At 36.4% G+C, this 18,633-nt stretch overlaps 2 protein-coding genes across 2 annotated transcripts in view; one reads left to right on the forward strand and one right to left on the reverse strand.

Annotated features, from left to right (window-relative positions):
* Positions 1–18,633, forward strand: part of SNTG1 (syntrophin gamma 1) — a gene marked incomplete at its 5' end in the record, with an annotated part of 382,785 nt that overhangs the window by 337,605 nt on the left and 26,547 nt on the right. The gene's annotated exons all lie outside the window — the stretch shown is intronic.
* Positions 12,894–13,211, reverse strand: LOC117078953 (cytochrome c-like). The gene has a single exon (XM_033202519.1). The coding sequence runs from the start codon at positions 13,209–13,211 to the stop codon at positions 12,894–12,896; it is 318 nt and encodes a 105-aa protein (XP_033058410.1).

Here is an 18,633-nt window from a genome sequence, read left to right on the forward strand (position 1 = left end):
AAATAAAAGAAAATAATATCTCCATGGGTAATACTGAAAATATCCAGTAAAATATGACGACTATTTAAACAACAAATAATGCTAGCCAATCAGAATGTTGGCCAGACCTACATAATTGTTTAGCCGTACTTGTGCATATCACCTGAACATTACCTCTGCTGACATAAAAATTGTGTAAGAACTGAAAGCAGGACTTTTCCTAACTATTGTATAACCTCTATAACCACGACTTGTGAGCAGTAAGCCAACATACCATCACAGGAGCAAAGCAATTGTAGTGTGGATGTTCTTGTGTGGACATAAGCTTTTATTTCTCTGGGATAAATGCCCAGAAGTGTAAGTTGCACCATAGAATAGAAAATGTTGTTTAGTTTTAAATAAAATTCCAAATTATATTCTATAGTGGCTATAGAATATAGATAACATTTTATATCCTACCAGTAATTATAAAAGATCCCATTTCTCTACATCCCTGCTAGGTTGGGGTATTTTCACTTAAAATTTTGGTTCTGCTCATCATAGTCTTCATTTACATTTCCCTCAAGTCTGATAGTGATGAACAACTTTTTATATGCCTATTAGCTAGCCATGTATGTTATATCCTCTTTGTTAAAGAGATTTATCTTCCTGTTTCTTGCCCATGTTCTGACAATATTGCTATATTATTATTTTTCAGTAATTTTTACTGATTTTTATATTGTGGTCTGTAATCCATTCATTGAATTCTGCTCTTTTAATATTTGCCTATTTTTTAGTTGCTTTGACTTTTATATTGCTCTTATTTTTAAATTTTTTGAGATAATATTTTAGATTTCTGATTTGAAATGTCCTTTCTAATATAGGATTTAGTTCTATAATTTCCTTAACACTGCATTTGCTGCATCCCCAAAATTCTGACATCCTGTGTTTCTATTTTCATCAGTTCAATATGTTTTTATTTCCTTTAAGTCTTTCGATTTGACAAATGGATTTTTTTCCTTTCCTTTTTTAAATAGACTTTAGTTTTTCAGAGCAGTTTTAAGTTCACAGCAAAATTGCGTGTAAGATACAAAGATTTCCTGTATACCACCTGTCTCTACACAAGCACGGCCCCCTCTGTAGTCAACATCCCCCCGAGTGGCACATTAGTTGTAGCTGATAAACTTACCGTGACACATCATTACCACCCAGAGTCCATGGTTTACATTAGAGTTCACTCTTGGTGTTGCGTATGTTATGGGCTTTGATATGTATAGTGGCAGGTATCTGCCATTATAGTATCATAGTCGTTTCACTACCCTAAACATCTTTAGTGCTCTTCCTATTCACCCCTACCTTCCCCCAACCCCAAGAAACCACTCATTTTTCAAACTTGTCTCCAGAGTTTTGCTTTTTTCAAAATGTCATATAGTTGTATCATGCAATAGTTACCCTTTTCACATTGAGTTATTTTACTTAGTGATATGACTTTAAGTTTCCTCCATGTCTTTTCATGACTTAATAACTCATTTATTTTTAGTACGGAACAATATTTAACTTTCTGGCTGTATAACAGTTCATTGATCCATTCACTTGCAGACAGACGTCTTTGTTGCTTCCATGTTTCAGAAATTATAAACAAAACTGTTTTAAACATCCATATTAAGGTTTTGAGTGGACATAAGTTTTCAACTTCTTTGGGTAATATCATAGAGTGTTATTTCTAGATCATACGGCAAAAGAGTGTTTAGTCTTTTTAAAACTGCCAAACTTCCCAGCACTTTGGGAGGCCGAGACGGGCGGATCACGAGGTCAGGAGATCGAGACCATCCTGGCTAACACAGTGAAACCCCGTCTCTACTAAAAAAAAAATACAAAAACTAGCCGGGCGAGGTGGCGGGCGCCTGTAGTCCCAGCTACTCGGGAGGCTGAGGCAGGAGAATGGCGGAAACCCGGGAGGCGGAGCTTGCAGTGAGCTGAGATCCGGCCACTGCACTCCAGTCCGGGCGACAGAGCGAGACTCCGCCTCAAAAAAAAAAAAAAAAACTGCCAAACTGTCTTCCAAAGAAATTGTAGAACTTTCCATCTCCATCACTTGTGCATGAAAGTTGCTTTTGCTCCACAATCTCACCAGTATCTGTTGTTGTCCATGTTCTGGATTTGGACCATTCTAATACACATGTAGTGGTATCTTATTGTTGTTTTAATTTGTATTTACCTGATGATATACAATGGGGGGCATATCTTCATATGCTTGTTTTCATCTGTATATATATATTTTGGTAAGGTGTCTGTTAAGGTTTCTGGCCCATTTTTAATTGGAATTTTGTTTTGATATCATTGAGTTTTAACAGTTCTTTGCATATTTTCATTAGTATCTTTTACCTGATATGTTGTCTGCAAATATTTTTGTCCAATATGCAGTTTGTCTTTTCACTCTCTTGAGAATGTCTTTCATAGAGCAGAAAGTTTTAATTTTAATAAGGTCCAGTTTATCAATCGTTTCTTTTGTGGATCATGCCTTTGGCATAGAATCTAAAAAGTCATGGACAAGGAGAAGGTCATCTGGACTTTGTACTGTGTTATCTTCTGGAAGTTTTTATATTACTGTGTTTTACAATTGGAGCTGTGTTCCATTTGGAATTAATTTGTGTGAAGGGTGTACGATTTCTGTATAAGTTCTTTCTGTTTTTGCATTGCATGTGGATGTCCAATTTTTCCAGCATCATTTGTTGAAAGGCTATATTTACTCCATTGTATTTTTTTGCTTCTTAGTCAAAAATTCGTTGACTATATTTATGTGCGTCTATTTCTAGGCTCTCTATTCTGTTCCATTGATCTATATGTCTGTTCCTTTCCCAACATCATGCTGTCTTTATGACTGTAGCTTAGAGTATGTCTTCAAGTTTGATAGTATTAATCCTTCAACTTCCATCCTGTTTTTCAATATTGTGTTGGCTATTCTGGGTCTTTTGCCTCTCTATATATATTTTAGAATCAATTTGTCAGTATCCAGAATTATTTGCTGGAATTTTGATTGGAATTTTATTTAATCTGTAGTTCTAGTTTGGAATAACTGACATCCAGACAATATTGAGTCTTCCTGTCCACGAACATGAAATATATTCCATTTATTTAGCTCTTTGATTTATCAGAGTCTGATAGTTTTCCTCTTATATATTTTTTGTTTATTTAGTTTTATATTAATTTACCTGACATGTGACCGAGAATATCTTTCCCTTTTTTATAATGTTAGTAGAAAATCTTTGGATTTCCCACCCTTAAGTATGATATCAGCTGTTGGTTTGGTAGGTAATTGTTATCAGGTTGAGGATGTTCCCCATCTATTCCTAGTCCACTGAGAGTTTTTATCATGCATGAGTGTCGGATGAGTTTTCTGTATCTATTGATATGTCATGTGATTTTTCTTCTTTAGCATGTTGTTTTGATGTAATACATTAATTGAATTTCAAATTTTGAGTAAGCCTTGCAAATAAACTATAATAGTGGATTCTTCCATTTCTCCTTGAAGTTCTATCAGTATTGCCTTACATATTTATATATTCTTTTATGAGGTATAAACATGCGAAGGATCATATGTCTTTTTGGATAATTTATTTACCATTGTCTAATGTCTCTCCTTTTCCCTAAAACTTTCCTTGTTGAAGTCTGCTCCATCTGGAATCAATAAAAACTACTACTGCTTTCTTTAGGTTACTGTTAGCATGGCACATCTTTCTCCATTCATTCACTTTTAATCCATGTATGCCTTTAACATTGAAAGAGGATTTCTTGTAGATAACATATCATTTGGTCTTATTTCTTCATCCATAATGTGCTTTTAATAAGCACATTTAAGACCACTGATGTTAAAAATAGTTTTTGATACAGTTGGATGAGTATCTACAATATTTCTTATCCTTCTGAATTGATTGCCCTTGTTCTTTGTTCTTATTTTAGTCTTGCATGTTTTACAGATTTTGTAGTTTTAACACTTAATATAATTCCATTCTCTCTCCTTATTAGCACAACAGTTATATATATATTTTACTTTATTAGTGGAAGCACTACACCTTGTAAAATATGTTTACAACTAAACCAAGTCTGCCTTCAAAATAAAACTACACTGATTCACAGGTTGTGTATTTTATAATAACAAAATCCTCCTAATTCCTGCCTCTCCTTCCTTCTATTATTGCTGTTACTCATTTTGCTTATACATAATACTATAGAATCTAAAACATTGTCATTATTTTGAATAAACTGTTATGTGTTAGATAAATACTATTTCATTCATTTCTTTTTTATTAGAATTTGCATTTTCTGCATACATTGCTTATTTGTTCTTGCATGTGGTCTATTTTAAAGCTTGAGGCATATTAATCAGAGTTGTTTCAAATGCCTGTTCTAATAAATCCAATGTTCCTGCCATATCTGCACCTGGTTGTGATGCATGCCCTATCTCTATAAACTGTGATGTCTTTTTTGCTTGTATTATGGTTTGCAATGTTTTCTTTTTTCTTTTTTTTTTATTATAATTTAAGTTCTGGGATACATGTGCAGAGCACGAAGGTTTGTTACATAGGTATACACGTGCCATGGTGGTTTCCTGCATCCATCAACCTGTCGTCTAAATTAGGTATTCCTCCCAATGCTATCCCTCCCCCATCCCCACTTCTCGACAGGCCCTGGTGTGTGATGTCCCCCTCCCTGTGTCTATGTGTTCTCATTGTTCAGCTCCTACTTACGAGTGAGAACATGTGGTGTTTGATTTTCTGTTCCTGTGTTACTTTGCTGAGAATGATGGCTTCCAGCTTCATCCATGTCCATGAGGACATGAACTCATCCTTTTTTATGGCTGCATAGTATTCCATGGTGTATATGTGCCACATTTTATTTATCCTGTCTATCATTGATGGACATTTGGGTTGGTTCCAAGTCTTTGCTATTGTGAACAGTGCCACAATAAACATATGTGTGCATGTGTCTTTATAGTAGAATGATTTATAACCCTTTGGGTATATACTCAGTAATGGGATGGCTGGGTGAAATATATTTCTGGTTCTAGATCATTGAGGAATCACCACACTGTCTTCCACAATGGTTGAACTAATTTACACTCCCAACAACAGTGTAAAAGCGTTCTCCACGTTCTCTCCAGGATCTGTTGTTTCCGGACTTTTTAGTGATTGCCATTGTAACTAGTGTGAGATCGTATCTCCTTGTGGTTTTGATTTGCATTTCTCTAATGAGCAGTGATGATGAGCATTTTTTCATATGTCTGTTGGCTGCATAAATGTCTTCTTTTGAGAAGTGTCTGTTCATATACTTCACCAACTTTTTGATGGAGTTGTTTGTTTTTTTATTGTAAATTTGTTTAAGTTTTTTGTAGATTCTAGATATCAGTCCCTTGCCAGATGGATTGATTGCAAAATTTTTCTACCATTCTGTAGGTGGTCTGTTCACTCTGATGATAGGCTTTTTTGCTGTGCAGAAGCTCTTTAGTTTAATAAGATCCCATTTGTCAATTTTAGCTTTTGTTGTCATTGCTTTTTGTATTTTGGTAATGAAGTCTTTGCTCATTCCTATGTTTTCTTCTAGGGTTTTTATGGTACTAGGTCTCACATTTAAGTCTCTAATCCATCTTGAATTAATTTTCATATAAGGAGTAAGGAAACGATCCAGTTTCAGCTTTCTACTTATGGCTAGCCAATTTTCCCAGCACCATTTATTAAATAGGGAATCCTTTCCCAATTTCTTGTTTCTCTCAGATTTGTCAAAGATCAGATGGCTGTAGATGCGGGATATTATTTCTGAGGACTCTGTTCTGTTCCATTGGTCTATATCTCTGTTTTGGTACCAGTACCATGCTGTTTTGGTTACTGTAGCCTTGTAGTATAGTTTGAAGTCAGGTCGCATGATGCCTCCAGCTTTGTTCTTTTGACTTAGGATTGTCTTGGCAATGAGGGCTCTTTTTTGGTTCCATATGAACTTTGAAGCCGTTTTTTCCCTTTCTGTGAAGAAATTCATTGGTAGCTTGATGGGGATGGCATTGAATCTATAAATAACCTTGGGCAGTATGGCCATTTTCACAATATTGATTCTTCCTATCCATGAGCATGGTATGTTCTTCCATTTGTTTGTGTCCTCTTTGATTTCACTGAGCAGCGGTTTGGAGTTCTCCTTGAAGAGGTCCTTTACATCCCTTGTAAGTTGGATTCCTAGGTATTTTATTCTCTTTGAAGCAATTGTGAATGGAAGTTCATTCATGATTTGGCTCTCTGATTGTCTGTTACTGGTGTATAAGAATGCTTGTGATTTTTGCACATTAATTTTGTATCCTGAGACTTTGCTGAAGTTGTTTATCAGCTTAAGAATATTTTGGGCTGAGACAATGGGGTTTTCTAAATATACAATCATGTCATCTGCAAACAGGGACAATTTGACTTCTTCTTTTCCTAACTGAATACCCTTGATTTCTTTCTCTTGCCTGATTGCCCTAGCCAGAACTTCCAACACTATGTTGAATAGGAGTGGTGAGAGAGGGCATCCCTGTCTTGTGCCAGATTTCAAAGGGAATTTTTCCAGTTTTTGCCCATTCAGTATGATATTGGCTGTGGGTTTGTCATAAATAGCTCTTATTATTTTGAGGTATGTTCCAACAATACCGAATTTATTGAGCGTTTTTAGCATGAAGGGCTGTTGAATTTTGTCAAAGGCCTTTTCTGCATCTATTGAGATTATCATGTGGTTCTTGTCTTTGGTTCTGTTTATATGCTGGATTACATTTATTGATTTGCAAATGTTGAACCAGCCTTGCATGCTAGTGATGACGCCCACTTGATCATGGTGGATAAGCTTTTTGATGTGCTGCTGAATCCAGTTTGCCAGTATTTAATTGAGGATTTTTGCATCGATGTTCATCAGGGATATTGCTCTAAAATTCTTTTTTTGTTGTGTCTCTGCCAGGCTTTGGTATCAGGATGATGTTGGCCTCATACAATGAGTTAGGGAGGATTCCCTCTTTTTCTATTGATAGGAATAGCTTCAGAAGGAATGGTACCAGCTCCTCCTTGTACCTCTGGTAGAATTCAGCTGTGAATCCATCTGGTCCTGGACTTTTTTTGGTTCGTAGGCTATTAATTATTGCCTCAATATCAGAGCCTGCTATTGGTCTATTCAGGGATTGAACTTCTTCCTGGTTTGGTCTTGGAAGAGTGTAAGTGTCCAGGAAATTATCCATTTCTTCTAGATTTTCTAGTTGATTTGCGTAGAGGTGTTTATAGTATTCTCTGATGGTAGTTTGTATTTCTGTGGGGTCAGTGGTGATATCCCCTTTATCGTTTTTTATTGCATCTATTTGATTATTCTCTCTTTTCTTCTTTATTAGTCTTGCTAGTGGTCTGTCAATTTGTTGATCTTTTCAAAAAACCAGCTCCTGGATTCATTTATTTTTTGGAGGGTTTTTGTGTCTCTATCTCCTTCAGTTCTGCTCTGATCTTAGTTATTTCTTGCCTTCTGCTAGCTTTTGAATGTGTTTGCTCTTGCCTCTCTAGTTCTTTTAATTGTGATGTTAGAGTGTCCATTTTAGATCTTTCCAGCTTTCTCTTGTGGGCATTTAGTGCTATAAATTTCCCTCTACACACTGCTTTAAATGTGTCTCAGAGATTCTGTTATGTTGTATCTTTGTTCTCATTGGTTTCAAAGAACATCTTTATTTCTGCCTTCATTTCGTTATGTACCCAGTAGTCATTCAGGAGCAGGTTGTTCAGTTTCCATGTAATTGAGTGGTTTTGATGGAGTTTCTTAGTCCTGAGTTCTAGTTTGATTGCACTGTGGTCTGATAGACAGTTTGTTATAATTTCTGTTCTTTTACGTTTGCTGAGGCGTGCTTTACTTCCAATTATGTGATAAATTTTGGAATAAGTGTGATGTGGTGCTGAGATGAATGTATGTTCTGTTGATTTGGGGTGGAGTGTTCTATAGATGTCTATTAGGTCTGCTTGCTGCAAAGCTGAGTTCAATTCCTGGATATCCTTGTTAACTTTCTGTCTCGTTGATAGTGGGGTGTTGAAGTCTCCCATTATTATTGTATGGGAGTCTAAGTCTCTTTGTAAGTCTCTAAGGACTTGCTTTATGAATCTGGGTGCTCCTGTATTGGGTGCATATATATTTAGGAGAGTTAGCTCTTCCTGTTGAATTGATCCCTTTACCATCATGTAATGACCTTCTTTATCTCTTTTAATCTTTGATGGTTTAAAGTCTGTTTTATCAGAGACTAGGATTGCAACCCCTGTTTTTTTTTTTGTTCTCCATTTGCTTGTTGATCTTCCTCCATCCCTTTATTTTGAGCCTATGTATGTCTCTGCATGTGAGATGGGTCTCCTGAATACAGCAGACTGATGGGTCTTGACTCTTTATCCAGTTTGCCAGTCTGTGTCTTTTGATTGGACCATTTAGTCCATTTACATTTAAGGTGAATATTGTTATGTGTGAACTTGATCCTGCCATTATGATAATAACTGGTTATTTTGCTCGTTAGTTGATGCAGTTTCTTCCTAGCCTCGATGGTCTTTACATTTTGGCATGTTTTTGCAATGACTGGTACTGGTTGTTCCTTTCCATGTTTAGGGCTTCCTTCATGGTCTCTTGTAAGGCAGGCCTCATGGTGACAAAATCTCTAAGCATTTGCTTATCTATGAAGGATTTTATTTCTCCTTCACTTATGAAACTTAGTTTGGCTGGATATGAAATTCTGGGTTGAAAATTCTTTTCTTTAAGAATGTGGAATATTGGCCCCCACTCTCTTCTGGCTTGGAGAGTTTCTGCAGAGAGATCTGCTGTTAGTCTGATGGGCTTCCCTTTGTATGTAACCTGACCTTTCACTCTGGCTGCCCTTAAGACTTTTTCCTTCATTTCAACTTTGGTGAATCTGGCAATTATGTGTCTTGGAGTTGCTCTTCTCGAGGAGTATCTTTGTGGCATTCTCTGTATTTCCTGAATTTGAATGTTGGCCTGCCCTACTAGGTTGGGGAAGTTCTCCTGGATGATATCCTGAAGAGTGTTTTCCAACTTGCTTCCATTTTCCCCCTGACTTTCAAGCACCCCAATCAGAGGTAGATTTGGTCTTTTGACATAATCCCATACTTTTTGCAGGCTTTGTTCATTTCTTTTTCTTCTTTTTTCTTTTTGTTTCTCTTCTCGGTTCATTTCATTCATTTGATCCTCAATCGCTGATACTCTTTCTTCCAGTTGATCGAGTCGGTTACTGGAGCTTGTGCATTTGTCACGTATTTCTTGTGTCATGGTTTTCATCTCTATCATTTCGTTTATGACCTTCTCTGCCTTAATTATTCTAGTTATCAATTCTTCCACTCTTTTTTCAAGATTTTTAGTTTCTTTGCGCTGGGTACGTAATTCCTCCTTTAGCTCTGAGAAGTTTGATGGACTGAAGCCTTCTTCTCTCATCTCGTCAAAGTCATTCTCCATCCAGCTTTGATCCATTGCTGGCAATGAGCTGCGCTCCTTTGCAAGGGGAGATGCACTCTTATTTTTTGAATTTCCAGCTTTTTGCCCTGCTTTTTCCCCATCTTTGTGATTTTATCTGCCCCTGGTCGTTGATGATGGTGACATACTGATGGGGTTTTGGTATAGGTGTCGTTCCTGTTTGTTAGTTTTCCTTCTAACAGTCAGGACCCTCAGCTGTAGGTCTGTTGGAGATTGCTTGAGGTCCACTCCAGACCCTGTTTGCCTGGGTATCAGCAGCAGAGGCTGCAGAAGATAGAATATTGCTGAACAGCGAGTGTACCTGTCTGATTCTTACTTTGCAAGCTTCCTCTCAGGAGTGTACTCCACTGTGTGAGGTGTGGGGTGTCAGTCTGCCCCTAGTGGGGGATGTCTCCCAGTTAGGCTACTCAGGGGTCAGGGACCCACTTGAGCAGGCAGTCTGTCCCTTCTCAGATCTCAACCTCCGTGTTGGGAGATCCACTGCTCTCTTCTAAGCTGTCAGACAGAGTCGTTTGTGTCTGCCGAGGTTTTTGCTGCTTTTGTTGTTGTTGTTGTTGTTGTTTAGCTGTGCCCTGTCCCCAGAGGTGGAGTCTACAGAGACAGACAGGCTTCCTTGAGCTGCTGTGAGCTCCACCCAGTTCGAGCTTCCCAGCGGCTTTGTTTACCTACTTAAGCCTCAGCAATGGTGGGCACCCCTCCCCCAGCCTTGCTGCTGCCTTGTGGTTAGATCGCAGACTGCTGTGCTAGCAACGAGGGAGGCTCTGTGGGTGTGGGTCCCTCCAGGCCAGGTATGGGATATAATCTCCTGGTGTGCCCGTTTGCTTAAAGCGCAGTATTGGGGTGGGAGTTACCTGATTTTCCAGGTGTTGTGTGTCTCAGTTCCCCTGGCTAGAAAAAGGGATTCCCTTCCCCCTTGCACTTCCCAGGCGAGGTGATGCCTCACCCTGCTTCAGCTCTGTCTGGTCGGGCTGCAGCAGCTGACCAGCACTGATTGTCTGGCACTCCCTAGTGAGATGACCCCAGTACCTCAGTTGAAAATGCAGAAATCACTGGTCTTCTGTGTCGCTCGCGCTGAGAGTTGGAGACTGGAGCTGTTCCTATTCGGCCATCTTGCTCCGCCCTTGTCTATTATTTCTTGTAAGAATCCTTCTGATATTTGTACATTGATTTTTATCCTGAGACTTTGCTGAATTGCTTCTCAGCTTAAGGAGATTTGGGGCTGAGATGATGGGGTTTTCTAAATGTACAATCATGTCATCTGCAAACAGAGATAATTTGACTTATTATCTTCCTATTTGAATACCATTTATTTCTGTCTCTTGCCTGATTGCCTGGTCAGAACTTCCAATACTATATTGAATAGGAGTGGTGAGAGAGGGCATCCTTGTCTTGTGCTGGGTTTTAAAGGGAATACTTTTTGTTTTTTGCCCATTCTGTATGATATTGGTTGTGGACTTGTCATAAATAGCGCTTATTATTTTGAGATATGTTCCATCACTACCTAGCTTATTGAGAGTTTTTTAGCATGAAGGAGTGTTGAATTTTGTCAAAGGCCTTTTCTGCATCTATTGCAATAATCATGATCAACAAAATGGATAGACCTCTAGCCAGACTAATAAAGAAGTAAAGAGAAGAATCAAATAGACACAATAAAAAATGACAAAAGTGATATTACCACTGATCCCACAGAAATACAAACTACCATCACAGAATACTATAAACACCTCTACACAAATAAACTAGAGAATCTAGAAGAGATGGATAAATTCCTAGACACATACACCCTCCCAAGTCTAAACCAGGAAGAAGTCGAATCCCGAATAGATCAGTAACAAGTTCTGAAATTGAGGCAGCTATTAATAGCCTACCAATCAAAAAATGTCCAGGATCAGATGGATACACAGCCGAATGCTACCAGAGGTACAAAGGGGAGCTGGTACCATTCTTTCTGAAACTATTCCAAACAATAGAAAAAGAGAGAATCCTCCCTAACTCATTTTATGAGTCGAACATCATCATGATATGAAAACCTGGCAGAGACACAACAAAAAAGAAAATTTCAGGCCAATATCCCTGATGAACATTGATGGGAAAATCCTCAATAAAATACTGGCAAACTGAATCAGGAGCACATTCAAAAGCTTATCTGTCATGATCAAGTTGGTTTCATCCCTGGGATGCAAGACTGGTTCAACATACACAAATCAATAAATGTAATCCATCACATAAACAGAACCAATGCAATGCTTTCTTAATAGTCAGGCATAGTGTACTGAGTAAAAGGTGCTGTTACAAACATACCTTCAGTAATGTTGTGTTAAGATGGGGGAAGGGCATGTTCTACAGCTTGTGAGTAGGTGTCCGTCTTGTAGCTGGCTTGTGCCTCTGAACTGTGGCTTCAGATGTGCTGCTCAGTCACCTTCACTTAGGTGAGACAGGGTGGTTGGAGGAGGTTGAAGTATTTCCCTTCTCCAGGTGAGTTAGCCTCTCATAAAATACCAGCAGTTTAGGCTGGTTTCTCCTGAGGGCAGACCTGGCTAAGAAGAACAAAGTGTCTTAGCTTTTGTTTGTTTCATGATCTATGGTTTTCTTTTTAATTATCTTGTCTTATTATCACACATAGTTTTAAATTTTGTGTGTATCTCCTCTACTTTAAGCACCATTCGAATCACAAATACATAGCAGTTCTACAGTTTTATGTTTCTGAATGCTATTTAAAGACATTCCTAAATTACAACTTAGATTGACTTAGATTGTAAAAAATTCAAGAGTGAAGTTTAATTTGCTACTGTTTTGGAAGCATGTGACCTTACAGATCAATGAAATGTGAGGAATGTTAAATAATCTTTGATATTACACATACTCCACACTAAAATGATTTTAAATAAGTAAAAGGAACCATTTTAAATACAGGGAATTCTAATTACATGGACATAATTAAGGCCAAAAATATGAAGTAGACATTGCTACCTTATTTATCTTTAATCCTTGCCTTTAAGAGGCAAATGAATACAAAACACAGATGAATCTTGTTTGGTTCAGACACAGTGAAGGAATTTCCCCCATATTTAAATATATTCACATAATCAGTTATATAAATCTAAATATAAAACTTATCTCCAGTAAGTTTTAAGATGGCACTCACAGTCTTTGTAGAAAGTTGAACATTACTAACGAAGTCTAACATATATTTAGAAGGGGTGAACAGCAATAGAATTTACTGAATTGGAATAACTACTAAAATTCAAAAACTGAACATATTCGTTTAACCACAAGCTAGTCTTAGTTTTAAATCAGGACTGCCCAACAAAATATTCTGTCGGTCATTCATGATCTGAATTCTAGTGTATGAGATCTCTTAAAGTACGGTAGACATAGAAAACTCATGGGACATTTCTATTTTGAATTAATAGGGCAGTGGCCAACTATTACTCATTAGTAGCATTTTTGAGATAAGCTATCAAGTCTGCCCTTTCTACCTTCCTCTTAATGCCGGCAAAGATCACTTTTGTTCCAGGGATGTACTTCTTGGAATTCTCCAAATACTTCATTAGTGTGTCCTCTCCCCAAGTGATGCCTTTGTTCTTACTGACATTTGTGTAAGAGAATCCAACAGCCTGACCCATCTTCTGCCCAAAGATATCATGAAGATTAGGCCCAGTCTTGTCCTTGCCTCCTTTTTCCGTGGTGCGGCACTGGACACACTTCTGAACAAAAATCTTCTTGCCTTTCTCAACATCACCCATATTTAATTCTCTTTTTAGTCTCTGGCATAATGAAGGTTCCCGTTCTGAAGCCAGACATCACACTCTATCGCCTTAGCTATTTTTAAATGTTTTCCTTTCCCCCTACCAGCAGCATAGGGGACTTTTCTCCAAAATCCAATATGAGAATCTGGTCAAGGTCCTGGAGGTAAAAATTACGAAAGTGTGGAGACACTGAAAGTGTGGAGACTGTGTTCCCCTAGACTTCTTATGTCTCAGCCTTGTCTATACTGAGCCTCCAGCAAGTCATCAAAAATAATTCAGGTTTCTCCACTTCAGCACCAGTTTCTGCAGAGGTTTTTACTCAGTGATTTCTGTTCCAACAATCCGTGATTCTTGGAATATGACTGTCTGTCCTTCCAATTTGGATGACAGTGGTTTTCCCCAGTGGAGATAAGGAGAGTTGTTGATTTTTCAGTTCCTTTGTCTTTTTACTTGTTGCTAGGATGGGGTAGCAACTTCTAGGTTCTTACACATTGAACTGGAAACCTGAAGCTCCTGATACTTGGAGTTTTAGAAAGGGAGTGTTTAGTTTCTAAGTATTCAGGGATTTATCTTTCTAGAGTTGATTTTTAGTCTGATTCCAGAGAACATACTCTATATGATTTCATTTTTTTCATACTCTATATCATATACTACATAATTTTGGTAAGGAAATTGAGAAAGACACAAATATATGGAAAGAACCCAGAATTGCATAGATTCTTTTCTGGCATCTCTGTTGTTTTATTGGTTGATGTGTCTATTTTTATTAGTATTATATTGTTTTAATTCCTAGCTTTGAAATACAGTTTGAAGTCAGGTAGTGTGGTGTCTCCAGCTTCACTCTTTTGGTTCAAGATTGCCTTTATTGTGTGTGTGTGTGTGTGTGTGTGCACATGCGTGTGCTTTTAAGAGAAAAGTGTGAAAGATAATTCTGTGTTCAGGGATTGGAAAAATTAATGTTGTTAAAATGTCTATATTACCCCCAAAAGATTAATAGATTCATTAATCTTTTTACCAAAATTTCAATTTTACTTTTTTAGAGATAAGCTCTAAAATTAATACAGAAACACACACACTCACACACACACACTAACACACACACAGACAAATAACCAAGGCAATCTTGAGCCAAAAGAATAAAGCTGGAGATACCACATAACCTGACTTCAAACTGTATTACATAGGTATAGGAATTAAAACAGCAGAATACTGATAAAAAATAGACACACTGACCAATGAAACAAAACAGAGAGGCCAGAAAAGAACCTGTGTGATTATGATCAATTGATTTTTACAATGGCCTCAGGAATACAAAATGAGAAAAGAACAGTCTCCAATAACAGGGTGACAAGAAAATGGAATTTTCATGTTGAGGAAAATGAAATTGGGTTCTTATCTAACACCATATATAAAAACAACTCAGAACAGATTATATGACTTTGATCTGGACAATGATTTTTTGGATTTGCCTCCACAAGCTCAGGCAACAACAGCAACAACAACAAAAAACAAACAAACAGGATTATATCAAACTCTAAAGCTTCCACACAGCAAAGGAAATGAACAGAGTGACGAGGCAACTTATACCATGAGAGAAATATTTGTAAGCTATACATGTGATAAGGGGTTAGTAATCAAAATACATAAGGAACTAAAACAACTTCAAAGTACAAAACAAACAACCCATTTAAAATGGGCAAAGGACTCATTTTGAGACATTTATCAAAAGAAGACATAATAATGGCCAACATTTATGTACATGTGAATCTATGAAGCAATGCTTAACATCGATAATCCTTAGGAAAATTAGAAACTCAATGAGATATCACCTCATGTCTATCAAATGGCTATTATTAAAATGGTGAAAGATAAGTGTTGGCAAAAGTGTAGAGTAAAGGGAACCCCTGTATACTTTTGGTGGCAATGTAAATTTATAACAGCCATGTTGAAAACTGTGAAGAGCTTTCTCTAAAAACTGAAAATAGAACCACCACTCTGTGTAGAGCCAGCAATCCCATTTCTGAGTACATATGCAAATGATTTGAAATAAGTATATTGAAGAGATATCTGCAATTCCATGTCAATTGCTGCTACACTCACAATAGCCAGCACATCAACTGATAAATGGATAAAGAAAATATGGTATATTCGTACATAATGGAATAATATTCAACCTTAAAAAAGAAGGACATTATGTCACAGAAGAATCTGGGGGTCATTATGCTAAAAAAAAGTCAGCCAGACTTTATTTCTGGCTGAATTTCCATGTTAATTCCATGTGAAATGCTGCTACACTCACAATAGCCTGCACATCAACTGACAAATGGATAAAGAAAATATGGCATATTTGTACATAATGGAATAATATTCAACCTTAAAAAAGGACATTATGTCATAGAAGAATCTGGGGGTCATTATGCTAAATAAAGCCAGCCAGACACAGAAAGACAAATACTGTGTGTTCCCACTTATATGTAGAATCTAAACCATGGAACTCTCAGAAGAGAAGTAGTATTTACAAAGACTGGAGAATAGGGGCAATGGAGATATTTTGGTCAAAAGGTACAATGTTTTGTTAGACTAGAGTAAGAAATGATCAGTATTTGAGGGGAAAAAATGCCCAAGTTTATTACTAGGCCTTTGCAGACATGAGTGTGTATAGGGCCACTGCTTTTCTGTAGTATTTGGCTAAAGAATATCAATTATTGTATAACAGCTTCTGTCTTGATAGACTGCCCCTCTCAGGTCATGTGGCTGGAAGAAATAGGCTTCTCTTGGGTTTATTGGTCTGCATCCACTGGTATTTCTGGGTTCTCAGCCTCTCCACTATCTTGTTTGGGGGATATGACATCAAGAGGCAAACCCAGAGAACTCATCGTTATGTATTGTGAGGGTCCCGGGGTCTCTAGGTTCTCAGTCTGCCTGCCTCTCCTCTCTCTTTCAGGGTGTTCTTACATTTATTTTATGTATGTTGTCCAAGGTTTGTGATGATACTTAGGAAGAGGAATAGGGAAAAGTACATCTATTCTATCTCCAACGTAGTACCATGTTTATTTTTAAACTGTTAATGCCATTTTTTAAAAGAAAAAATATTTGACTTATTTGGATTACTCTGATTGTTAGTTTCTCAGTCTTCATAACCCAAATGAATAGTGACAAAAAAATATTTTAAAAGTTGACAATGGAAGTATAATTATGATGTGGCTCTTGGTGTAACTGCTGAGTAGTCTGGAGGGAGAATTCTTAACATGTAGAGACATTGTTATGTAGGCTTATTTTGTAAAATGTTTTCTACAATGCAACGCCTATATTTCACCTTATTTTTACACAAATATGACTTAAATAAGAGTAGATTTTGTATGATTAAACAATACTGAGGAATTTACATGGCTTAAGATAATTTAACCCAATTTAATTTTTAAACTGTTATTTCAAACCTCAAATGTCAAATATAAAATACCTGTAAATTGCTACTAGATTATGAGTTGTAGTAGATTCTATTGAAGGAGAGACTGGAAACCCAGGACAGTTTGTTCTAGGGGAGGCCACTGTCTGCATAACAAGAAGTTGGTTGTCTCCATACCTCCCTTACCCCATTAGATACCATCCAATAGAACATTTTTCATCCTGAAAATATTAAACAACATTCATTAATCAAAGTCAAATTTTCTATTTCTTGCTCTTTATCAGACTTTAGATAGGTAAGCAAATAGGTAACTGTGAGTGATGTCTAAAAGTACTGTTACTAAGATGGTTTCTTAGAGTATTTCAAAATTTTATGTGGCTTATGATGCAAATTCCTTTTTGCCTTGCTTACTACTGATTTGGGAATAATAATTGAAGGCTATCATTTTCACTTAATTTTATATAGCTTAATAGCTATTTGCATATAAAACTTTCATCAGAACATATTATAAATGAAATGTTTGGTATTTAAGACTTCATTATGAGACCAGATTTGTTTTAGAGGGATTTAAGATTATACTTTACACATATTTCTACAGAAAACAAAACTTTATTTTGGGGTAGAAACAAATAATATTTACTACTTTGTCTTCATGTGTCCCCATCTCAAATATATTGATGGCAAAAGAATATACCTATTTATTAGCAATGCCAAAACCAGTTAAAGTTGTTTATAGAAGCTTATTGAGAGATTTTACTTATCTGCTGCCCACATGTCCTCCCATGAATCCAAGAATTCCAACAGTATGACAAGTAATTTGCAAATCTTTGAAAAATTATAGGATATAACATATTTAATAAAGTGCTGCATTTTAAAATCACCATCTGGATATGATATATTTTTGAAGTTATTATTGTCAATCAAAGACCATAACCCAAAAGAAATAAATTATTAATAAGTGAAGAGATTTTATTTCATCAAAGTTAAAAAGAAAAGGTGAGCCAGGGTGTGAAATATGGGTCTGAAAATGTGGTTAAATGTGGAGGCTGTTACAATGTTTCCTTCCTTTTGAAAATAATCTAAGCAGTGGTGAAAATGGTTCAGAATGGACTTAGAACTTACCATACGTGATAATAGGGAAATACTTTCAATAAAATATGCATTAATTTAACAATTCATGTACACATACCCAGGCAAATACATAATAACCAGGGCTTATTTAACAAGAAAAAAATGGTTTCTTTGGGGAACATTATTGCTTGAGCTGCCATATGTATTATAACATTAAACATTCTAAATAGCGCTTAATTCCGTGGTTGTGAGAAAGCATCGGAAATACTGAAGAAAGTCATGTGGGTTTACATAGGAATTGGGAGAACTTTGCTTTATCTTTTTACTGTTGTTGTTATTGATATATATAAGACTAATGTCATAATAAAAAAGCCTTTTATACTTTCTTCCTCTTTTAGCAAAAATTCATAAATTTTTACTTCATTACTCAAAAAGCTTAATAAATTTCCCATCTGTTTTCCAAAGCCTCATTAAATTTCTCAGGGCTTCCCTAGTGGAACAGGGGAGTGGTTCTCAATTGAAGCCTTGAGCAGTAATATAGTTTTTTTTTTTTTTTTTTGACAAGTTACAAAAGCTTATTTTATTGTTACTGAAAACTTAAAAGTTGTTTCTATATATGATATTCATATAGACACTAATACATCTAGGATTACTGATATATTCTCACAGTTGTTTATAACTAAATATTCTGAGTCAAAATATTTTTATTTACTACCTCTAATATTATATGTTTATATATATGCATTTTTTCTTCAATTATAATTAGACTTAACATGGTGAGATAATCCCCTGATTTCAAAACCTGCTGTGTTCTACATGCATTGGTGTAGCTTTATTCATTGAATTTCATGATAATTCCCCTTATGGAAATAATGTTAAAATATTTCCTAAACTAGTGTACACAGCATATTCATCTAAGGTATTGAGTTTGAGATCTGAAAG

The sequence above is a fragment of the Trachypithecus francoisi genome, unplaced genomic scaffold (assembly GCF_009764315.1).
Source record: "Trachypithecus francoisi isolate TF-2019V2 unplaced genomic scaffold, Tfra_2.0 Lachesis_group7, whole genome shotgun sequence".
Taxonomy (NCBI): domain Eukaryota; kingdom Metazoa; phylum Chordata; class Mammalia; order Primates; family Cercopithecidae; genus Trachypithecus; species Trachypithecus francoisi.